We start from the raw sequence: 25,685 nt of genomic DNA on the forward strand, positions 1-25,685 counted from the left end.
ACATAAAGTTGGATTTAACTGACCTGCTTATCACCTGTTTTGAGCAGTAGATGGTGCTTCTTGCCAGTCTCCAGTTTATACTCAAGACTAATTTTCAATATCAATTGTTTTAAAGTAGTTTCTAAACCGGTTGCTGAATGTCTGTCTACATTCTGCAGAGCACACAATTTAATTTGAGTCAAAAAAAAATCTTACTCTGATCCTGTGTCCGACTCAGACATTCTCACTATTTGCTTCTGTAAACAGAGGGCGGGGCCTTGAATCCCGCCACAGGTAGGTTTAACGTACACCTGTACTACTATGAGACGGAAAATACATTTTAAGACCTACACTAGTAGTAATAAAATCACTGCAGACGACAAGATACAATGAGGACTTTAGTGATTTCCACTTTACTGTTTGCTATGGGCACATGTTTACCTGCAATAACCACATCGGTGAGTAGACTGGTATACTTCTCATGTCAATGTCATTTACTTGTCATGAATGTCGATTTGTGCAGTGTACTTTTCTTGTTTGCCTTTGCTATGACTGCAGTGAATGAACATAGGCTTTGGGATATATATGCAGCTTGAAATATGAATACCTTGTGATCGATTGCTTGTGAATTTTATCAAATCAAATTTTATTGGTCACAAACACCGAATACAACAGGTGCAGCCTTTACCTTGAAATGCGTACTTACGATCCCATTCCCATCAATGCAAAGTTAAGAAGTAAGTATTTACAGTATGTATGCCATTGGAATTGTATCATTAGACCTAACACCAATTATGCATTAACTGATAAGATATCGGGCAGTTGAACTTCATTAAGATTTTGATCGGCTTGGGGATCAGCTCTCAGACAGGCTTTCAAGGGATGGAATTTGAATACAACTTGTGTACCTTTTGACCAAGCCTCCTAACAAAGTATGGACTCCACTCAATCACATACACATTTTAGGTGAAACATTGTAAGATTTCGATCTGAAAAGTACATCGGTGTCATTTTTCTTCTCAATATGCAGGATTACTGTTACATTTTAAGTGTTTGTTCATGTGTGATGATACTGTCATGGATTAAACTGAGTGTACATCACTAACCATTATTGTGAAGAGATGAATTTCACGGCTGCAGGAGTGAAGTTGGTGATGTCACCATGATACTGAGAAAATCCTGGCCTAATTCTATATCTTCAATTAGTAAAACAATGTCATAAGAAACATAAAATTAAACATTTTATTTTCCAAATTGATGCCCCTATTAGTTCTAGGCTCTAGCCACTCAGTCGATTCTGTCTGACACTTCATGGGGGTTTCTGTTGTGAATCACTCTTCTACCAACCATTTCCTGGCATACAAAAGATCCAATGTTCTGTTTGTTATCTTACTGGGTTAATCTGTAGTGTGTTGACACTCATTTACATTGTAAAAATCCAGCCACTGCTGTTGTCCCTACAGTCCATGTATTGTCCCCTCGGGTTGTTTTTATAGGACAGTGGCAGCTTGCCGGCAGTGCCTCGTCCTGAGTCATTACGTATCGGCCATGTTGTGTTGCTGGTGGGGCGACGAGTTGTTGGCGTAGCACTGGACTTCAGACCTCATGATTCACTGGCTGACTCACAGCTCTGTGTTATTGAGACAATATTGTTTTAGCCTTTCCTCTTGCAGTCCTTAATCTAGTATGACATGGTTTCAAAGGGTTGCATGAAAGTTAACCCTGTAAATACTATTCAGCCAGTAAATCATTAAAACTACCATGAAAATGTGATAAATACTCCTTGTTTTCTGTTTCTGTGACAATCCTCGCCAGTGAGAGGTAATGATACAGAGCAGTGATGGGGAGTCTACTCTGAAAGTATAGTTTACCAATTACTTCACACTGGAAGAAGTTAAGCTACACTGAAGCTATCCTAAAGAAACATATAGTTTACTTCACTAAAGTGACTATGAAAAAGTAGTTCACTACTTTCTGAAAAATTATATGTAAATCTGAAATGTCAGACTACAAATCACAAGAACAGATCACTTTGGGGTCATATGTTAACAATGTGGAATTTAGCCTATTAAACACAATTATGTTTCAAGTGATATTTTGTTTTAGCAAAAGAAAGTGCATAGTTCTTGTAGTTAGATACACATTGTGCATACACATTGTGTTATGTTACAGCTTTATCTAAAATATATTACATTTGTTTTTCTTCAATCTACACACAATAGCCCATAATGACAAAATGAAAACAGGTTTTGGGATTCTTTTGCAATTTTTTTTTTTTTTAACAATCTTATTTAGACTTCTTGAGTATCTGGAACATCAGCATTTGTGGGTTTGATTACAGGCTCAAAATGGCCAGAAACAAAGCCCTTTCTTCTGAAACTTGTCAGTCTATTCTTATTCTGAGAAATCAAGGCTATTCCATGTGAGAAATTGCCAAGAAACTGAAGATCTCGTACAGCGCTGTGTACTACTCCCTTCACAGAACAGCGAACTCTTTGTTTCTGGCCATTTTGAGCCTATAATCAAAAGTCAAGGGGTCTGAATACTTTCCGTATGCACTGTACACCGTTACATGGCAAAAAAGTAAATAACTAATGAAAACACAACCTAGAATTGAATTTAGTTCAACTACCACCAAGCTACTGTAAAATGTAATTAAATGACTAGTTAAACTACATATAGTTTATTACTCCACAACACTGGAATAGAGGTACACAGTTATTGGCTTCTGTGGACACTGGCCTTATGTTGGACTTCTGGGGTCATTTCCACACTGAAGTTGTACGTGTGTTGTTTTTCCTTGTACTCAGTATTCTATTCCTCCAGAAGACCTGGATGGATCGGGACATGATCTGGAAAGTTCTGGCTCAGGTTCAGGGGAACGGGCAGAAGGTAATCCTATTCATTTGTGTGTGTGTGTGTGTGTGTGTGTCTGTCTGTCTATGTCTGTGGGTTTCACATTTCTTAGTAAACATTTCTGCTTCCACTCCCTTCAGTGTCCAAAGGCTCAGTGAGGTTTACCACTATCTCAACATTTACAATGACAATGAGTGAAGATGACTTAATGTTCAATGCCATTGATGAAGAGGATAAAACCATCCCAATTATAATGACAGACAACACCAGAAATAAAATATCAGTAGGTCATTTTAGTATTTTAAGAATTGATTAGTCTTTTAAAAATTCACTATGAGCAAAATATGTTCTCTCTTGATAGAGGTGAAAAAACGAGTGAGTATCCCATCTTTTCTGTGTCTTTAGGAGGACTCAGACTTGACCTTTGACAAAAGGCCTAAGCTAGATGACAACAACGGATCAGCCATTGGCAATGTGGCAAAGAGCGGGGGTCTTCTAGCAAACAAAGAAGCTCTTGCAGGTAACATCCAACTTATTGAGTATATTATTTGGTATATTATTTCCTCCATATCAACTGACAGATGCGCTGAGGTACAAGTAGCACAACCTTCTTATTCTTCCTCTTTGCAGCTATTATTGCAGGAGGAGTGGTGGGACTGGCCTTGGCTGCCTCCCTGTTAACACTCATGGTCTATAACATGAAGAAGAAAGATGAAGGAGGCTACACTGTCAACCAGAAAAACACATCTAACGGAGGATATCAGAAACCGAAGACCAAGGAGGAGTTTATTGCCTAACTTCCCCTCAAAGACAAAATAATGTCTCAACCCAGCAGATTTGTTTGAAGAGTTCATTTTTGAGAGAAAGAAGTTGGTTGGGTTTGCGCCAGGAGAAAATTCACAGCAGAAAATGCAAACTTGTGGTGTATTCGAGGTTTAAAAAGACGGTAACACTTTACTTGACACCCAGCATCATAACAGATAACATGGTCATAACCATGTCATAATACGTCATAACAGCTGACATAACTTGTCATATGGTCACAACACTGTCATGACACATAATAAACAGCAAAAAAAGAAACGTCCTCTCACTGTCAACTGTGTTTATTTTCAGCAAACTTAACATGTGTAAATATTTGTATGAACATAAGATTCAACAACTGAGACATAAACTGAACAAGTTCCACAGACATGTGACGAACAGAAATGGAATATTGTGTCCCTGAACAAAGGGGGGGCGTCAAAATAAAAAATAACAGGCAGTATCTGGTGTGGCCACCAGCTGCATTAAGTACTGCAGTGCATCTCCTCCTCATGAACTGCACCAGATTTGCCAGTTCTTGCTGTGAGATGTTACTACACTCTTCCACGAAGGCACCTGCAAGTTCCCGGACATTTCTGGGGGGAATGGCCCTAGCCCTCACCCTCTGATCCAACAGGTCCCAGACGTGCTCAATGGGATTGAGATCCGGGCTCTTCGCTGGCTATGGCAGAACACTGACATTCCTGTCTTGCAGGAAATCACGCACAGAACAAGCAGTATGGCTGGTGGCAATGTCATGCTGGTGGGTCATGTCAGGATGAGCCTGCAGGAAGGGTACCATATGAGGGAGGAGGATGTCTTCCCTGTAATGCACAGCGTTGAGATTGCCTGCAATGACAACAAGCTCAGTCCGATGATGCTGTGACTCACCGCCCCAGACCATGACAAACCCTCCACCTCCAAATCGATCCCGCTCCAGAGTACAGGCCTCGGTGTAAAGCTAATTTTTTCAACGATACACACGAATCCGACCTTCACCCCTGGTGAGACAAAACCGTGACTCATCAGAGAAGAGCACATACAACAGACCTACAAGCCCTCAGTCCAGCCTCTCTCAGCCTATTACAGACAGTTTGAGCACTGATGGAGGGATTGTGCATTCCTGGTGTAACTCGGGCAGTTGTTGTTGCCATCCTGTACCTGTCCTGCAGGTGTAATGTTCAGATGTACCGATCCTGTGCAGGTGTTGTTCCACGTGGTCTGCCACTGAGAGGACTGTCCTTCAGCTGTCCTTCTTGTCTCCCTGTAGCACTGTCTAAGGTGTCTCAGTGCGGACATTGCAATTTGTTGCCCTGGCCACATCTGCAGTCCTCATGCCTCCTTGCAGCATGCCTAAGGCACATTCACACAGATGAGCAGGGACCCTGGGCATCTTTCTTTTGGTGTTTGTCAGAGTCTGTAGAAAGGCCTCTTTAGTGTCTGAAGTTTTCCTAACTGTGACCTTAACTGGTCACAATAAAAGATCCCAGAAATGTTCCATATGCACAAAAAGCTTATTTCTCGCAAATGTTGTGCACAAATTTGTTTACATCCCTGTTAGTGAGCATTTCTCATTTGCCAAGATAATCCATCCACCTGACAGGTGTGGCAGATCAAGAAGCTAATTAAACAGCATGCCCATTACACAGGTGCACCTTGTGTTGGGGGCAACATGCCACTAAAATGTGCGATTTTGTCACACAATACAATGCCACAAATGTTTCAAGTTTTGAGGGAGAGTGCAATTGTCATGCTGACTGCAGGAATGTCCACCAGAGCTGTTGCCAGATAATTTTATGTTAATTTATTTACCATAAACCGCCTACAATGTCGTTTTAGAGAATTTGGCAGTACGTCTAAATGGTCTCACAACTGCAGACCACATGTGGCATCATGTGGGCGAGCGGTTTGCTAATGTCAATGTTGTTAACAGAGTGTCCCCTGGTGCCAATGGCAACAAACAGAATTGCATTTTGTCGTTGGCAATTTGAATGCACAGAGATACCGTGATGAGATCCTGAGGTCCATTGTTGTGCCATTCATCCGCTACCATCAAATCACCTCATGTTTCAGCATGATAATGCACGGCCCCATGTCACAAGGATCTGTACACAATTCCGGAAAGCTGAAAATGTCCCTACATACTCACCAGACATGTCACCCATTGAGCATGTTCTGGATCGACGTGTACAACAGCGTGTTCCAGTTCCCGCCAATACCCAGCAACTTCACACAGCCATTAAAGAGGAGTGGGACAACATTCCACAGGCCACAATCAACAGCCTGATCAACTCTATGCAAAGGAGCTGTGTAATGCTGCAAAACCAGATACTGACAAGTTTTCTGATCCACGCCCATACCTTTTTTTAAGGTATCTGTGACCAACAGCATTTCTGTATTCCCAGTCATGTGATTAGAGCTTAATTCATTTTTTTCAATGGACTGATTTCCTTGTATGAACTGTAACTCAGTAAAATCTTTGAAATTGTTGCATGTTGTGTTTGTTTTTATTCAGTGTATATGTCACAACAGGTGTAAATATATGAGTCATGACAGTGTTATGACCATATGACAGGTTATGACAAGTTATGTCAGCTGTTATGACATTTTATGACATGGTTATGACCGTGTCATAAACGCTGGGTGTCTAGTAAAGTGTTATCAAAAAGGCTTCTAAAGTTAATTTCAATTTTAATACATATTTGCCCTTAATAAAAATGAATCAATCTCAACAAATATTTCTTAATTATAATCCACACAATAATTCAGATTTCCTTTTGCTTAAGGTTTATTTTCCTGCTGTGAGAAACTGGTCACATTAAGATCCTACACATGTAATTTCAAGTTTTTTTTAGAGTAAGGAACAGGTTTATTTAAAATCAAAGTACATTTTGTATTACTGTTCCACATTTGTAATTATGTTATCTGTAACATGTGTGTACTGTGTGGATATTATACACCTTGATGTAATGGACACTTTACATACAACTGTGTTGAATGTAATTAATATAGTGTGGCCTTGAGACTAAAGTGTACCTTGTAGTTGTTTGTCCTATGTCTAATCCCTTATTGCTTAAATAGGAGCGGAAATTGACCTCTCTAACACAATACACTCCTTGTGTTGCAACAGTGAGAAGCACCTTATCACAAAGCAGAGCCATATAATAACCATCTATCTCTCTGACTCTGAATCACCGAGGTCATAAAGAACTATATTACTAAATTTCTGTACCAGTTTCTATGTTTTACCATGCAAAAACACATTTCTAAGATATTTTCACATGTTCATAGAGAAACTGTAGACATTTTTAAATGTATATTTATAGGTCCATGTGAGTGGAATATTGTTATGTGAACCATAACTGTTGTTCTGCTTATATCTTAATGCGTTTTCTGCACTCATTAAAAAACATTTGCATACAAGTGTCTGCTAAATTAGTATTCAGTCTATGCAGTGATGGAAAAAGTACTTAATACTTGATTAAAGGTAAAGATACCTTAATAGAAAATGACTCAAGTAAAGGTGAAAGTCACTCAGTAAAATATTACTTGAGTAAAAGTAAACAAATATTTACTGTAAATGTAAATTTAAAGTAAATGTAATTGCAAAAATATAATTAAGTATCAAAAGTAAAAGTATGAATAATTTCAAATTCCTTATATTAAGCAAACCAAACAGCATAATTGTATTTTTTACATTTAATTTACAGATAGCCAGGGGCACACTCCAAAACTTGGAAATCATTTACAAATTAAGCATTAGTGTTTATTGAGTCCGCCAGATCAAAGGCAGTAGGGATGACCAGGGATGTTTTCTTGATAAGTGTGTGAATTTGACCATTTTCCTGTCCTGCTAAACATAAAAAAATGTAACTAGTACCTTTAGGTGCCAGGAAAAATATATGGAGTAAAAAGTACATTATTTACTTTAGGAATGTAGTGAAGTAAAAGTAAAAGTTGTCAAAAATATAAATAGTAAAGTACACATACTACCCCAAAATACTTAAGAAATAGTTGAAAGTATTTTTACTTAATTACTTTTCACCACTGAACAAATTGCCCTGATAACACATTGCTGCCTCTGACTTCAGAGTTTGTCTTGAAAACCTTGGTCTCACTATTGCTGTCCTGCCATCTAGGGCTCAAAGTAGGAATAATCTGACTGGATCTCAGTTGAATTTGTCACATGTAATACCCTTAGTCTGGCATACATGGTCTTTGTGCTACATACAGTCAGTGCCTTCAGAAAGTATTCATACTCCTTGACTTATTACACCCATCTACACACAATAATTCATTATGACAAAATGAAAACATGTTTTTAAAAATGTTTGCAAATGTATTGAAAATGAAATAACATAACATGATGCAGCCACCACTTCGCTTGAAAATATGGAGAGTGGTACTCAGTAATGTGTTGTATTGGATTTGCCTAAAACTTAGCACGTTGTATTCAGGACAAAAACTTGATTGCTTTACCACATTTTTTGCAGTATTGCTTTCGAGCCTTGTTGCAAACAGGATGCATGTTTTGGAATATGTTTATTCTATACAGGCTTCCTTCTTTTCACTCTGTCAATTAGGTTAGTATTGTAGAGTTACTACAATGTTGTTAATCCATCCTCAGTTTTCTCCTGAACAGCCATTAACCTCTGTAACGGTTTTACCATCACCCTTGGCCCCATAGCGAAATCTTTGAGCGGTTTCCTTACTCTCTGAAGACTGAGTTAGAAAGGACGCCTGTATCTTTGTAGTGACTGGGTGTATTGATACACCATCCAAAGTGTAATTAATAACTTCACCATGCTCAAAGGGATATATTCCAAGTCTGCTTTTTAAATGCCCTTCTTTGCGAGGCATTGGAACATCTCCCTGGTCTTTGTGGTTGAATCTGTTTGAAATTCACTGCTCGACTGAGCGACCTTAGAGATAATTGTATGTGTGGGGTACAGAGATGAGGTAGCCATTAAATGCAACTCATTATGTGACATGTTAAGCACATTTGTACTCTTGAACTTATTTAGGCTTGCCATGACAAAGGAGATTAATATTTTGACATAAGACATTTCAGCTTTTCATTTTACATGAATTTGTAAACATTTCTAAAAACATCACTCCACTTTGACAATAAATGGGGTATTGTGTGTAGGCCAGTAAGACAAAATCTCATTTTAATAAATTCAAAATTCAGGCTGAACATAACAAAATGTGGAAAAGGTCAAGGCGTGCGTGTGAATTCTTTTTGAAGGCACTGTAGTTCATTGTTGTTTTACCATTTATCCATCATTCCATCATTGCAGCATTAACTGGGATAAATGGAAACAAAAACAACAGCAACAATAGCCAAACACACCAAAAGACTTCTGCATTGCCCTGCCATTGACCTGAATACTGTATGCAAATCCACTTTAGTTATGGATTCTATTCATGTTTATAGATTCTCTGCATATTGTAACTCGTTTAATCACCAAAAAGCAGAGGTGAGAGATGTTAAGTGTGTAAGGGTAGAACAATAACATTTTCTGAATAACAAAGAGCAGTTTGTTTTATTTTTTGGAGAGCATATCGTCTTTTAGAGATGGGAAACTGATGTGAGAGAATGGAAACTGATGGTGGTGTTGTATTCCCTCCCCATCATCACCCTCAACCCCTGGGCCACAGGGGACAGTTCTGAGTATTTGTCAGTGTGAGCTGTGGCAGCTGATTTGTTGACGTTCACCATCTCAGCTCTACTAATGGCTAAATTGTCTGTCAATCAAAACAGGGTATAGTTTGTGTTTTCTTTCACCACGCCAGTCATATAAGTGGGCGCGTCATAACACTGTCCGTTGTTGATGGTGCAGGATTTCTTCATCGCGCAGCTTCAGCGATGTTTATCCCTACTTTAGAGGAAGACATGCACCATTTTAAACCGAATCGACACAGGCGCTACACAACGAGATGCTGTGGGTGTTGCCATGTCAGGACGGGAACCATCATTCTCGGCACTTGGTACATGGTACGTACTATACAAATGGTCGCCTTGCTTTTAGATTGTGCTAACGTTAGCTTCGTTGCAGTCATGTTGCAGTACCCCATCGTTGCCATTGCACTGTCGATAGTAGGCCGTTGTACTAACTAACTAGCTAGCTTGTTACCAGTAAGTTAAACCGAAGCTACTATTTGTCGAGAAAGTCACTTTGCTATCTGAATGCGTGCCCTACTTTAGAACATATTGCCAGCTAGCTTATGTAACTGTTCCTGTATTAGCTAACTAACTAGCACATGTAATCGGATAGTTAACTAACGTTAGTTAAATTAGTTAATTAGCTAAGTGTCAACGTTACCCGCTAGGGACTTTCAGCCAATAGTGTGATTGCTGCACGCAATTCGGGCAGGGCTGACAACTTTTGAAGAAAACTGGAGTGAGATTTGCTAAATGGATTTCATTGCCCCTTGACAGAGTCCCTAGAAGGGGGGCTGGGAATATGTTACTGTTTTAAAGCTAATTTACTGCAATTCTGCGTATTGGGTTAGTCCTATGACCAGGGTGGAAAAATAAAAAACACAGATCAGGTGTATTCAGGATGCTTTGAACATTAAATGAACACTCAACATTCGACCACTTTGAGGGGATGAAATTTTAAGTATGCAAAAAAAAATTCTAACATTTTGTTTACATGGTTTGAGAAGCATTCAGACTGTAATGAAATTAGCTAGGGAGACGGTAGAAAAAGTGGGAAGATTGGAAACCGGGCTTGATCCCTGTTCTCAGGTAGAAAGTTGTGTGTAGTGCGCTGCACAGTAGTTAAAACATTATTTTTAAATCTCTCAAGGATCGGACCCTTTCTTTTAAAATTTTCGCCGAGAATGACATACCCAAATCTAACTGCCTGTAGCTCGGTACCTGAAGCAAGGATATACTTGATACCATTTGAAAGGAAACACTTTGAAGTTTGTGGAAATGTGAAATGAATGTAGGAGAATATAACACATTAGATCTGGTAAAAGATAATACAAAGACAAAATGCGTTTTTTTGCCACCAGATGGCAGCTGTGTATGTGCAAAGTTTTATACTGATCCAATGAACCATTGCATTTTTGTTAAAAATGGTCTCAAGACTGCCCAAATGTGCCTAATTGGTTTATTAATAGATTTTCAAGTTCATAACTGTGCACTCTCCTCAAACAATATATGATGATATTCTTTCACTGTAATAGCTACTGTAAATTGGGCAGTGCAGTTAGATTAACAAGAATCTAAGCTTTCTGACAATATAAGATAGGTTTATGTTCTGGGAAATGTTCTTGTTACTTACAACCTCATGCTAATCTCGTTAGCCTACATTAGCTCAACCGTCCCGTGGGGGACCCACCGATCCTGTAAAGGTTGATGGCAAAGGGTAGCCAAATCATAGATTGCAGTCTCCTTGTCCATAGACTGCTTTCAAGGTAAGGACACAAACATTTTGTAATTTGGGTGAACTAGCTATCTCTTTAAAATAGGTCTGGAAGAAAACCCTGCTTGCTATCCAGGAGGGTTGGTCACCCCTGATCTATGTTTTCCAAGTGCTGGGTGTTCGAAAATGTTCTTGTTATAACAATTAATTTCTCAATCACCCAACTTTCAAGGACATTTGAATGAATATCAATATTTAGGAGGTTTATGTCTACTAGTTGAATATCCTTGACATCATCTTACTCTACACAGACAAAATATGTATTTATGAGGTGAGTCCCCCTACCATCTCTGCCTAGCATGTGCACAATACTAAACTGTAAAAATTATATTTAATTCCTGGAGCATTTAACATAATTTTGCTTATTTGTATGACTTATTTAAAACTGTCCATGAATGGCTACAATAATACATAATTCGTTTTGAAAGACACAACAGGTATATCATATTTCAAATGGGTAATTCCACTAGCAAAATGGAATAATACAAGTTTGGGGAATAACAGTAGTGTTCTTGCTGACAAGCAGAGTAATTTTCCTGTATTTTAGCCCATTGTTAAGAATTAGAATTGTTCTACTGATCAGACTAAATAAATTGATAATAAAAATAAGACATAAATCTACCACTACACCCTAACCAAATAATTTTCCATCCTCTTTAGAATCACATGTACACTTTTGGGTTCACAATCTGACACAATTATTGTCATAGTTCCAAATCAGGTCACCCTACCAAACTTCCCTGCTAAAACATACTGTAGGTCTGTCTGCTCCCATTTTGTTATCTCAGCCTAAATGCCAATAGGCCGTCATTGAAAATAAGAATTTGTTCTTAACTGACTTGCCTAGTTAAATAAAGGTAAAAAATAAACAAATGAGGGAACTAATGCAAGTGCAGGTTAAGTTGACGTTAGTACATGCTGTCAAAAGGCTGCATTCTGCAGTAGATTTATGGACGGGAGTAACAACTTAATTCTGTTGACATTTGACATAACACACAGCTACCATGCTGCTCTTTTTACAGTTTAATAAACTCAGCTCCACTCTAATCTTGAGGGGTGTTTCTTTAAAACATGCACCCAATCCCCTTGATCCTTCACATAACTAGACCAATCATTTGCTTCAATGTGCTGTGGTTCACAGTGCTGTGGCAAGACAGGACGATGATAGTGGTCCCGCTCATGATGTTAAATTGTAGGCGCAGATGCTTTGATTTCCAAAAAATTTGGAACACAGTTAACGCGCTAATGTACAAATTAGGAAAATAAATGCAGTTGTTTTCAATGTGTGAGATATTAGGTGTGGCTTGAAGAGGGTCAAATGTGCGTGTCTCACAGCCAATGTGTGAGAATTGGCAGCTCTGATGTAGACATTCCTGCATATACAGGAACACCTTGAATTTCGGTCTGCAATTACACCCGACTCCTTCCAGCTCCCTCCCATGCACATCTGGTGCCGGTGCTGTAGCTAGTGGTAGCTAGCTACCAGTACCTAGTTAGCTGGATACACTGAACAAAAATATAATCACAACATGCAACAATTTAAAATATTTTACTGAGTTATAGTTCATATAAGGACATCAGTCAATTGAAATACATTGATTAGACCCTAATCTATCAATTTCACATGACTGGGAATACAGATATGTTGGTCACAGATTTTTTTTTTTTATGCCTTTAAAAAAAAGTAGGAGTATGGATCAGAGAACCAGTTAGTGTATGGTGTGAACATTTACTTCATGCATTGGGACATCTCCTTTGCATATAGTTGATCAGGCTGCTTATTGTGGCCTGTGGAATGTTGTCCCACTCCTCTTCAATGGCTGTGCAAAGTTGCTGGATATTTACTGGAACGCGCTGTTGTACACATCAATCCAGAGCATCCCAAACATGCTCAATGGGTGACTTGTCTGCTGAGTATGCAGGCCATGGAAGAACTGGGACATTTTCAGCTTCAGCTTTCAGGAATTGTGTACAGATCCTTGTGACATGGGGACGTGCATTATCATGCTGATACTTGAGGTGATGGCGGTGGATGAATGGCACGACAATGGGCCTCATGATCTCGTCACGGTATCTCTGTATTCATAATTGCCGTCGATACAATGCAGTTGTGTTCTTTGCCCGTAGCTTATGCCTGCCCATAGCATAACCAATGTTCCCTCAAATGTTTTTCATCACTGAGCAAGATTCAGGTCTGCCGAGCGCAAACTTGAACATTTAAAATGCTGTGCAACTTCCGGCGTGCACTTACTGTGAACACTGAGGTTGTACCCACTTTAAGTTAGTTTTAACAGTGATCAAGTAGGCTACTGGGGCTATTTGATCATAATGTAGGCCCATAACATTTTAACATGGAAATAGCTGTTCTATCGTTAAGCCTACAGTAGCAGTGTGGTGGTCAATGTAGGCCTACATTCCTTGAGACTTTTTGAAGAAAAAAAAAACATGCAGGGCTTGACATTAGCTGGTTTATCTACTTGTTTTTCAGACAAGGTGACTGAAAATGTTGTTCTTTGATGAACGAAAATGCATCATAATTCCCATACCATTATTATAGAAAATCAGACAAATGTATACTACCCTCCGCCTATTGGCTACTTAGCTTATTCAAGCCTGCCTCAAAATACAACACTGTCCCTTTTTATGACAAAAAAAAGCTACGACTCGCTTCAGAGATGTCTAGAAATGCACACCTTGTACTCTTGTAGGAGGAGGCAAACACTCCCACATTGCTGACTACAAATTATGTAATAACTCACTAAGTAGCAAAGGATATGTACAAATGTGCACACCGCTACATGTAGCTGTCGCTTTGCTCTCAAAACAAGCACATCTACTGACAACCGCTCATGTTGTAAACACAGTCCAGTTCAAAGTGAATGGCACAGATCCATATATGGCGAAGTGCCTTTTTGCATATAGGCCCGACTGCAGCTCTTATTTGTTATGGTGCACTGATTTGTGTAGAGTACGGGCCTGAGTCCTGCCAGTCAATGCAATAGAATCCTACTCTGACGCTTAAAACGCCAAACTGCAGTCCGGTCAAGACTGGTGAGGACGATGAGCACGCAGATGCACTTTCCTGAGACTGTTTGTGCAGAAATTCTTTGGTTGTGCAAAATCAGTTTCATCAGGTGGCGATCCCGCAGGTGATGAAGGTGGATGTGGAGGTCCTGGGCTGGCTTGGTTACACATGGTCTGCAGTTGAGGACAGTTGGACGTACTGCCAAATTCTCTAAAATTATGTTGGAGGCGGCTTATGGTAGAGAAATTAACATTCAATTCTCTGGCAACAGGCCACCACTCTACAACACAGTGAGTTTTTCTCCTTTGCCAAGCTAATCCATCCACCTGACAGGTGTGGCATATTAAGACGCTGAGTAAACAACATGATCATTACACAGGTTCTGGGAACAATAATAGGCCACAAAACACAATGCCACAGATGTCTCAAGTTGAGGGAGCGTGTAATTGGCATTCTGAATGCAGGAATGTTCACCAGAGCTGTTCCCAGAGAATTGAATGTCGCAGACCAACCACAGACCACACTTAAGCACTCCAGCCCAGGACCTCCACATCCGCCTTCTTCACCTGCGGGATTTTCTTCAATACATGTTCACTTTCTCCGTCTCGTGTTTTTTAAACAATTTTAATATTTGATATATGTATTATAAGAAGTGAGAATTACGGAGGGATCGTAACCACCAGTGTTTTGTTTTGCACAGTGAAGATGGGTAACAGTGCATGATTTAACATCAACAGTTGACAAGTGTAAAAAGACCCATTTGATCCATCTGTCGTCATTCACAACGGTTGTTGGCAAAACCTCTGGATACATTGATGACCGAAGCCTATATCACAAGTCTAATCATTAAATATATTATGCAATGTGTGAGAGGGATTTAATATTTTAAATATAACATACACTTTGACAGGGAAAGTCCATTAAACAGATTAGGGAAAAAGGACTCCTAGCAACCATACAAACCACCTGGTAATAATAACTATTATTTAGGCTCTTCCTAATGAGAGCGCCTTGGTTTTTTCAAATAAAATGAAGTGTAATTTGTTGCTTATCTGTGGAAACAGAAACCTAGTATGTCACAAAATATCAATGTTCTCATCTACAACAGACTGTATCCTAGCATGGTTTCAGATCTGTTTGTAATGTCTTGACAACTCCTATGTCACTCACGCCACATTATAGGAGTTGGCAAACCAGCACAAACCGATCTAGGACCAGGCTATGCATTGAAGGACATGTAACAATGCCTTTCTGTCTCTCCAGGTGGTGAACCTGTTGATGGGCATTCTGCTGACCGTGGCCGTGACCCACCCAGAGAACGTGCCCACTGTGGACCTGCAGTATGAGGTTATCGAGCACTACTTTAGCCACACCCTCCAGGTGGAGGGGAATGTCTTAAAGGGTTAGTTCGTTGTATCTTCATGTTTGGTTCAACTTGAGTTGTCTACGTAGGCCAGTACTGACAGCATCCACGATAATCTATGTTTATCTTCCCAAAAGGCAGTAGCTGGCATGATTTAGCATAGTCTCCCGATGTTGTTATTTGTTAGCAAAGCTGCAGTACTTTTTCTGGACTGGTACCTCATACCTCTCACACACACACACACACCAATCCCCTTCTCATCCAGCATTGATAACTTTTGCCAAATGCCTGCTTCTTTAATCTTTCAGCCCTATATGGACTGATTTAGCTAGAACTCTTATTTTGTCACAGGCTCAAAGCCTGTAGAATCAGGATTTTAATACATAACCTGGAGCTGGGCAGCGCTGAGCTGTGCTCTCTGTGGCTGGCTGTTGTTTAGTTTATTCGGTGCGGTTACGTTGTTTATTTGGCTTGGTTGCACAAGGACTCCTCATTTCCCAGAAAGTGACTCAGTAAGAGCTGAAGAGGCTTGGCGCTTGTGGGCAGCGACTGAACCACCCCCACAACACACGCGCACACACAGAGCAGGGCTGTGCCAAAAGAAGGGGAGGGGGGGGGTATGCGCGCACTATGTAAATACAAAGCCTGGCACTGCTGTGGCTTCATGGGTGCCATTTCTAGACAGCCTCTTCCCACTTGGTTGACGTGTTTTAAGAAAGTTGCAAGCCAGTTTGGAGCCAACACAGCCGACTTCGGACAAGCAATGGTATGACATCGCCCCGCGTTAGAGGCACGAATCCCCGGTATGACGCTTTCAATGCTGTCTATCCTTTTCTAGGACTCCCACCTACGGTCTAAATAAAGGATATTGTTTACAGACAAAACATGAGGGACTGAACCGCCGTGACCTGCAGTGTGATATTTTTGTGATATCAAAGTACAAGGTGTGTTAGAGGGCCCCTGTTAGAAGAGGGCTTGAAAATGCATCTTTCCTTTCTTGTGTCCTTGTGGTAAGCACAGATCTATAAGCAATTGGATCGGTATTAAACAACGTTAGCGCCCTATCACTGTCGCCAATCCAACCATTTCAGATCTGTGATTACCTCCAGGTAGGTAGGAAGGCAGGATACCTTTCTGAAGTATTCTAACAGAGCTGAAAACAAATGGAGAAGCCCCAAATAAGAGATGTTGTTCCATCCGAATACTCTTCTACAATTACCTAAAAATGAAAGTTCTGTATTTGACTACTGTTTCCATCTGTTCTTTTCACTGATATCTTTCACTGTAATATCAGATATTTCACACGCGCATAGAAAGGTACACAGTTATCCTGTTGGTGTTGGCAGATGCCCCGATCCAGAATGCCTGCCAGAGGCTGATGAATGTATAGCCTGGCCTCAGACACGGGACGTAATGCTAAACGATCTACTGTAATGGATTGGACTACAGATTGCATCAGTGACGACCCTTCTGATACACACACACACACACTATGTACAGCTTCAGAACTGAATTTGGAAGCTCTGCATGGACTGCACACTCCTCTTCTCATTCAGTCACATTCATAAATGCCCTACTAGGAAGGAATGGCTTGCAGATTGCATCAGTTACCGTTACGACAATCGGATATGTTACACTCTGAAGAGAAACGGCTTCCTGCACAACTTTAGAACGACTGTCTGACTGATAGTCTGGAGTGAACCACACATGCCTCGCCTCGCCTCAACTCACTCACTTAGTGCCCAGCACGAGGCTGTTAGAAGCAATTGACCGACACAGCAGATGGCAGGTCTATTAATTAGCCTAGCGTAGCCTGTGTTGTTGTGCATTGTCTTCACTGATGCTACTGAGTGCCTGAGTGGGAGAAGCTTAGGGCTCCCCAGAGCACACTAATGCTAAAAGAGAGTGAGTTAGTAGGCAATGCATCCCTGGAGACACTTCAGTTACACACAAATCAATTGGGCCTCTGTAGTAACGCTCTCACTGACAGTTGCATGAATGCACTCTGTGGGGCCCCATCGTGGGATGCAACTGGCCCAGACCAGGCAGCCATGATGGCTCACAAGGATAGGTGCACAATACCACTATATTCAATTGTTAGTTATAGATAATTCAACATTTGGGTTAATATTTTTTAGATTTAGGAAATGATTCTCCCAATGTCTTTGACTGACGTTAATTTCAAGACTTACTACAAGTTGAGTTTTTTTTGTTGAATATACAAGTATTTGACCCTAATGAATGAACTCTGTTAGTCTCTGACTTTCTCTCTTTGTGCTTATAGAGAATGCCTGTGTGGGATTCGCAATCTCTCTGTTGATGCTCACTATCAGCGCCATGATGGTCTATGGAGCCATTACTGTAAGTTTCTATCCATCTATTTTGTATGTGTGTCAATCAAATGTCTTATATATTCTAAGCCCAGCATACAAATGTAAGTTGTGACAGCGGGGATGACAATTACCCCTGGAGGAGTGGGAGAAATAGGAAGTTGAAAAGATAGTTCTCACTGAACTTCAACCATGGTCAAGTTCATTATGGAAGAAAGCGAACTGAAACGGGGAAGAACTACCTGGAGTTATCCAATAATAAACACAAATTTTGAGCTTTGTGTTGCAAAATGTTTTAAAACCTATGTGCCCCAATGAACACAACTCTGATGGCAGTGCTTTGTCCCTTCCTGGTGTCTGAAAGGACAATATATATTTTTTATGTCTTAATGCTTTTTAACAGATTCACTGCATGCAAACTCCTTGCTTGTGCATTCAACTAGCCCCACCAGGGTGAGCGGAAAGTTTGCTACACAACGTTGTTCTAATGTTATCATCTTTACCTCACCAGGCCTACCTGATGGGCATCCACACTGACAGGTTTGATGGATATGTGACGTGGACCTGAATAGAGCTTCATGACGCATTGTCTAGGTTTTGGTTGATCTTTGTGCGAGCAACGAGCGTTATGCCTTAGCTGTGAATACAGGCTCTTAGGTTACCCTTGTAGATGCCCTGTATTCAGTGTTTGTCAGAGTAGTTCCATTGCTGGCTGTAGCCTCCCTTGCTAAATACCCAGTCCTGATGACCTAAGAACAGATGTACATAGATTGATTCAATGCCTGTGAATTTTGTGACATCCTCAACATTGCTTAGAACCCAAAATTTAGATCAGGTTTTTTGCTAGGGCTAGATATGCTTCTTGCTTGACAAACCCCCAGACAAACTCTTGTGAAATGGCCATTCTTTTACATGTATGGTCAATGACGTGTGTTTACTCTTCCTCCCCATGTAGCATCGTGACGGCTGGCTCATCCCGTTCTTCTGCTACCAGCTCTTTGACTTTGCTCTGAGTTGTCTGGTGGCCATCAGCTCCCTCACCTACCTACCCCGGATCAAGGACTACATGACAGAGCTGGTGAGTCAGTCCAGTCCACCACCACCAGGCCTGTCGGCTAGTCCACCACCACCAGGCCTGTCGGCTAGTCTGCTACCCCCCCCCTGGCCTGTCGGCTAGTCCGCCACCTCCCCAACAATGAAAGCAATGAATTAAACCAAAACAATATGGGTGGCTGGTTGTTGAATGAATTATTTTTACAATTTCTATACTGAACAAAAATATAAACGCAACATGTAAAGTGTTGGTCCCATGTTCCATGAGCTGAAATAAAGATCCCAGAAATGTTCCATACGCACAAAGCTTATTTCTCTCAAATAGTGTGTACATTTGTTTACCTCCCTGTTAGTGAGCAGTTCACAATTGCCGAGAGAATCTATCCACTTGACAGGTGTGGCATGTCAAGAAGCTGATTAAATATCATTACACAGGTACACCTTGTGCTGGGGACATTAAAAGGCCACTCTAAACTGTGCAGTTTTTTTCACACTACCACAGACGTCTCAAATTTTCAGGGAGCATGCAATTGGCCAGGGAAATAGTTACAGGGGAGAGGAGGGGGATGAATGAGCCAACTGTAAACTGTGGATTATTAGGTGACCGTGATGGTTTGATGACCAGATTGGGAATTTAGCCAGGACACCAGGGTTAACACCCCTACTCTTACGATAAGTGCCATGGGATCTTTAATGACCGCAGAGAGTCAGGACACCCGTTTAACGTCCCATCCGAAAGACGGCACCCTACACAGGGCAGTGTCCCCAATCACTGCGCTGGGGCATTGGGATATTTTTTAGACCAGAGGAAAGAGTGCCTCCTACTGGCCCTCCAACACAGTACATCCAACCGGCTTCTTCACCTGCGGCATCATCTTGGGGGGGGGGGCTGATAAGTATTTCTGCCTGTAATAAAGCCCCAGTGGTTGGGCCTATGCCCTCCCAGGCCACCCGTGGGAAAGCCCTTGCCCAGTCATGTGAAATCCATAGATTAGGGCCTCTGGAATTGATTTCAAGTTTCCTTATATGAACTGTAACTCAGTAATATTTTTATATTTTTGTTCAATATAGTTTTATATTCAGAATAAACAAAGTAATTGCAGAATGCTTAGGTAACTTAGCTGGCAAACTTATTGGCCCTACTCTGTCATACCCCCTGGAGGCTTAACAATGTGTTCTCACTACCGTCTCCACTGTCTTTACATTAGACCTGCTGCCATTATATCAGATGGATTTGACATCTGAATGAGAAATGAAAAAACACTGGGATGTTCAATGGAACTGAAGCTAAAGATGCTCTGTAGGCCCATATTTCAGTACAATCCCTGGTTTTATGGGGTGTTTCGTTTCTGTACATGCTGAATGTGTGTTTCGTCTCAGCCAGACTTCCCCTACAAGGACAACCTACTCTCCATGGACTCCAGCTGCTTGTTGCTCTTCGTCCTCGTGTTCTTCGCCTTCCTCATCATCACGAAGGTGTGTGTTTCTGGAAAATGGACTCATTTGAATACTAAACTTATTTTCCCCCCATCCAGATACCCAAGAATATTTAGATTTACTGCACTTGTTAGTGGTAACTGAGATCTTGATCTGATTTACCCAATCCATTGGCTGAACTTTAGTAGACAGATGATAGACCTTGACTGACAGGTCTTCAGTAGATGGTTGATAGAGCTTCTGGAGATGAATCAGTGGTGTTGGAGCTGGGCTAGAACACAAGCCTGCACACTGTAGCTCTCTAGGACTAGGATTGAGCATCACTGGCTCAGGTAGAAAGACTTAACATTTTGGCTGTGCCTCCCCCCCAGGCTTACCTGATCAACAGTGTGTGGAACTGCTACAAGTACATCAACAACAGGAATGTGCAGGAGAGTGCTGTTTACCCTACCTTCATGGCCCCTCCCCAGGTTTGTGTCTGAAAAGCCTGCTCTCCAGGTCCCAAACTAATTGTCAATGACACACGTGATCAAACCTCTGAAGCATACTGTGGCATAACCAGTAGAGGGCATACCTTTCACATGCTGAGTCCGTTCAAGGATGCAAGGTGTTTTCAATTGCGTTCGGAAAATATGCAGACCTCTTGACTTTCTCCAAATTTTGTTACATTACAGCCTTATTCTAAAACTGATTCAATTGTTTTTCCTCCTCATCAACCTGCACACACTACCCCATAATGACAAAGCAAAAACAAGTTGCAAATGTATTAAGAATAAAAAAACTGACATTTACTTAAGTATTCAGACCCTTTACTCGGTACTTTGTTGAAGAACCTTTAGGCAGCGATTACAGCCTTGTGTTTTCTTGGGTATGACGCTACAAGCTTGACACACCTGTATTTGGGGAGTTTCTCCCATTCTTCTCTGCAGACCCTCTCAAGCTCTGTCAGGTTGGATGGGGAGCGTCGCTGCACAGCTATTTTCAGGTCTCTCCAGAGATGTTTGGTCAGGTTCAAGTCCAGGCTCTGGTTGGGCCACTCAAGGACATTCGGAGACTTGTCCCGAAGCCACTCCTGCGTTGTCTTGGCTGTGTGCTTAGGGTCATTGTCCTGTTGGAAGGTGAACCTTCATCCCAGTCTGAGGTCCTGAGTGCTCTGAATGATCAAGGATCTCCAATCAAGTTGTAGAAACAGCTCAAGGATGATCAATGGAAACAGGATGCACCAGAGCTCAATTTCGAGTCTCATAGCAAAGGGTCTGAATACTTATGTAAATAAGGCATGTGTTTTAATACATTTGCAAAGATGTCTAAAACTGTTTTTGCTTGGTCATTATGGTATATTGTGTGTAGATTAATGAGGGGGAAAAATGTATTTAATCAATTTTAGAATAAGGCTGTAATGTAACAAAATGTGGAAAAAGTCAAGTCTTAGACGGATGAAATATCTAGAAAAATATCAAATGTCTCAAATATGATTATGTCCATGGCTTTGGTCCTCTCACTGTGTGCAGTATATTTATAAATTGATTGATAAATTAAAATAATTCTCCCTCTCTCCTCAGTACATCCTGCCTACCTACGAGATGGCAATGAAGATGCCAGAGAAAGAGCCCCCTCCCCCCTACATGCCTGCCTGAAGACCCCGTGCCTCCCCTCTACCCCCATCTATATGTATGTGTGGGCCACCCAGAGCTCGTCATTTTGACTCCACCATGCATTTCTAGAGAGGAGGGATACTCTTTATAAAGTCTTGCTAACATTCAAACCCCCGTAATATTGTAGACAAGTGAGAGGGGCAGATGCCGTGTAGTGTATAAAGCGATGAAAGCTTTACGACTGTTCGTTCCTTGTCTAGCCCCGTCTTTTGATGCCTTAATAAAAAAGGGATATTGTGAAAGTACCATTGCTTCAATGCCTTTCACCAGTCCAGCTTTAGAAAAACAATATCCTTTCCTTATAGATTGATATTATAACGCGTGAATGTAAAAAGGAATACTCTTAAGACAATCCACTTATGATAACTCATCTTTATCTTTGAATTGTTTTTTGCTTGTTAAAATATCTAGATTTGATTCTGTCTAAGAGTTTGATTGGGATGTTTGAAGCACTTTCTCTTTATCCCTTCATTTATTTAGCCTTGGACATCCATTCGCCACCTGTGTGTCCCATGTTCATGCTCCGCCACCGCCTTTGTGACCTTGCGTTGTTAGCTTAGTCAAGTTAGTGTATTGTGTTGCAGTTCGAAGCGTCCAGACACTGCTGGTTAAAGGCATAGTACACGAACAGTTGGCAGATGTTTTCAGACCTCAAAATTTGTCCAATGTCAAGATGAAATAATAAGACTTAACAAAAGTCCGCGTTGGAGGACTGAAATCAGACAAACTTTGGTTTTTAAGTGGACTGTCCCTTTAAGGAGAGCGTAAGGTTCACCTGAAGGGAACGAACGGCTAGTGTGAACAGTAGTGGATCCGTGCTACTCTTTCTTTCTGCCTTTTTCTTTACATTGTGTTTTGATCCTTGTGGGAAACAAATAGCTTCAATAAACCATTCAAAAACATTTTGTATCCATTACCCGACTGAGTCCATTTTAACCTGATGTGAGCAAAGAAACATCCTTACTTTTTGTTGAGAACCTATTTGGTTCTGTACTCCGGTTAAATGCTCATACCAGTCACCCCCCCCCTTTTTTTTTTTTGCTGAAAGATGACAGCCAGCGCTTAACTGTGATGTTGCACAATGATTTAAGTCAAAAACTTGACTTAGTCAAATTATTATATATTTGGGCTTAAAGTGACAAATCCAAACTGCCCTCTGTGTTAAAATCCATGTGAATGTGGTGTCTTTTCCTATGATATACAATTATTTTGGGACTGGGTTTTATTTAAATGTTACCATCTGCCAGCATAGCATTGTTTATTAACAGAAAAGGCTGCAAAGTTCTTCCTCTTTGTGACCGAGATAAGCCAAACAGCCTTGTGTCTACTTGGCCACCTGAGACATGGAGCTAATTAAAATAGGAGGGGAACTTTTGTTTTTGTACCTACATTTGGGGGGGAATTATCATAATTGGATCATTTGTAAATTCACTTATTGTTGAGCTAGTCTGTAAAAAATATCTTGCCATTTTATAAATTGACATAATTGCGCGATAGCAATTACTGCCCCACTTTGTCTTTTACAATGTAGAAAAATGCATATCAGCTATCTTTTGAATAGTTATCCATATTACGTGAGCTTCAACTATTTATATGGTGGATTCACGGCCGCAATTTATGGAAAATCCCAAACTTTGGAGATCAAAGATAGGTTTGTGGTTTCCATCTGTGGCGAAATTTCTTCTGGATTTCGTTGGTGGATCACATCCAACTTTTAGGTGCATGCACCGCCCCCTACTGTACTAGTGTGAGGCCATTCATTTCTGCAGTACAATTGACAACCATGGCTATGAATGCTAAAAAGCCCACAAAACTGAAGTAGATACTTCTCCATCACTCTCTCTTGGTCTCTGCTCCTCTACCACTCCCTTCACTGCTTTGGCAGACAACACTTTCTGTACTACTCTAACCCTGGCAACCTCAACCTGCCTTTTCATCGGACACCTGATCTCCAGCCCCACGGACACCCCCACAGCTAACACACACAACTACACATTCCTGCGTCTCATGCCCTCCTGCACACTACTCACATCTATGAATCTCCGTCTTACACACTGTTGCAACATGCCAATAAACTTGACACCTAAAACACCGTAGTATTTTCGGCGCAATTCCCGTATTATATTTCCCACGCTCTCCACCGGATCTGTGTCGCACCAAACAGCGGGCATCACCAGACACCAGGAATGTTCAATTTCAACTGACCCTCAACACTTAATGCCAGCACGTTATCACTCATTTCAATGGCACCCTGCTCCGGAAAGTAAAGAAAGTCACATGTATTGTCCCTAATCGTGTAATCTGGAGCGCCAGCTCCCTCTGGACTGAAGAAACACAGTAAATCATCACTAATCCACTCCGTTCACCAACTCAACAGTCCCCAATCTCTTCTCCACCCAACCCGACACCATGTATGGATCAGCCAAAATTCAAGGATCCATTCTCTCCACAAACCTCACTCCCACTGGGCCAGAATGATCCTTTCCATCCTTGGGGATGAGGCCCAAACTCAGAGGTCCTCAGTGCAGGTACTACATCCATACTACCGTCAGGTTCCATCTCTGAGCTACTAGAGCACATATCCCTCTTTTTGCTCGACGTCAATCGTCCTCACCGCACCGCTTCCCTCTACACTCAGCTCCCGCTCATCGGTCATCACTGCACCTGCCACCAAAATGAATTCCCCCTCACTCTCGTCACATTTACTTTGCTTCTCCTGCTCTTCCAAAAGTTCTGTGCAATCCTCTATTCCATATTCCTTATCCGCCATCTTCTCCTTCTAGAAGAATTCTGCAATCCCCCCACTCCATATTCCTTATCCGCCATCTTCTCCTTCTAGAAGAATTCTGCAATCCTCTACTCCATATTCCTTATCCGCCATCTTCTCCTTCTAGAAGAATTCTGCAATCCTCTACTCCATATTCCTTATCCGCCATCTTCTTCTAGAAGAATTCTGCAATCCTCTACTCCATATTCCTTATCCGCCATCTTCTCCTTCTAGAAGAATTCTGCAATCCTCTACTCCATATTCCTTATCCGCCATCTTCTCCTTCTAGAAGAATTCTGCAATCCTCTACTCCATATTCCTTATCCGCCATCTTCTCCTTCTAGAAGAATTCTGCAATCCTCTACTCCATATTCCTTATCCGCCATCTTCTCCTTCTAGAAGAATTCTGCAATCCTCTACTCCATATTCCTTATCCGCCATCTTCTCCTTCTAGAAGAATTCTGCAATCCTCTACTCCATATTCCTTATCCGCCATCTTCTCCTTCTAGAAGAATTCTGCAATCACCCACTCCATATTTATTAATAAGGTTCCACTTTATTCCTTGTACACCATCCTCTTTTCATGATCTCTGCTCTTTTTTTTGGCGTAGTTCTTTTCCCCTCAATCTATGTTAATGACAAATCCAGCTCCAGACTTCTTCGATGAGTTTTAAAGGGCTGTTGCCATTCAATAAATGTTGCATTACCGCCACCAACTAGACTGGGGTATGAATTCCTTATACTTTGCGTTGAAAAAGGGGAAAGTGATAAAAAAAATATATATATATATTCCCGGAATTCAACTCCCGAGTGGCGCAGCGGTCTAAGGCATTGCATCTCAGTGCAAGAGGCGTCACTGCAGTCCCTGGTTCAATTCCAGGCTGCATCACATCCAGCCGTGATTGGCAGTCCCATAGGGCAGCGAACAATTGGCCCAGCGTCGTCCGGAGTTGGCCATCCATTGTAAATAAGAATTT

The 25,685-nt window shown here is 41.1% G+C and overlaps 2 protein-coding genes across 3 annotated transcripts; both read left to right on the top strand.

The window, feature by feature from the left end:
• Positions 1 to 10: 10 nt before the first annotated feature.
• Positions 11 to 7,062, top strand: LOC115107560 (syndecan-1-like). Its single transcript, XM_029630970.2, has 5 exons — positions 11 to 437; positions 2,790 to 2,871; positions 2,976 to 3,118; positions 3,241 to 3,355; positions 3,466 to 7,062. The coding sequence occupies exons 1-5, from the start codon at positions 369 to 371 to the stop codon at positions 3,630 to 3,632; spliced, it is 576 nt and encodes a 191-aa protein (XP_029486830.1). The 5' UTR covers positions 11 to 368; the 3' UTR covers positions 3,633 to 7,062.
• Positions 7,063 to 9,436: 2,374 nt separating this feature from the next.
• On the top strand, positions 9,437 to 22,843 carry LOC115107561 (lysosomal-associated transmembrane protein 4A-like). Of its 2 annotated transcripts, none has more exons than XM_029630972.2 (7): positions 9,437 to 9,637; positions 15,367 to 15,505; positions 17,751 to 17,827; positions 18,752 to 18,874; positions 20,230 to 20,325; positions 20,658 to 20,756; positions 21,849 to 22,843. In XM_029630972.2, exons 1-7 carry the CDS (start codon positions 9,509 to 9,511, stop codon positions 21,921 to 21,923), a joined length of 738 nt encoding a protein of 245 aa, XP_029486832.1. In that variant the 5' UTR covers positions 9,437 to 9,508; the 3' UTR covers positions 21,924 to 22,843. The 2 variants fall into 2 exon arrangements, with proteins under 2 accessions (XP_029486832.1, XP_064864728.1); XM_065008656.1 differs by lacking the exon at positions 9,437 to 9,637 and adding an exon at positions 10,975 to 11,070.
• Positions 22,844 to 25,685: the final 2,842 nt, after the last annotated feature.

Source organism: Oncorhynchus nerka, linkage group LG24 (genome assembly GCF_034236695.1).
Source record: "Oncorhynchus nerka isolate Pitt River linkage group LG24, Oner_Uvic_2.0, whole genome shotgun sequence".
In the NCBI taxonomy this organism is placed as follows: Eukaryota; Metazoa; Chordata; class Actinopteri; order Salmoniformes; family Salmonidae; genus Oncorhynchus; species Oncorhynchus nerka.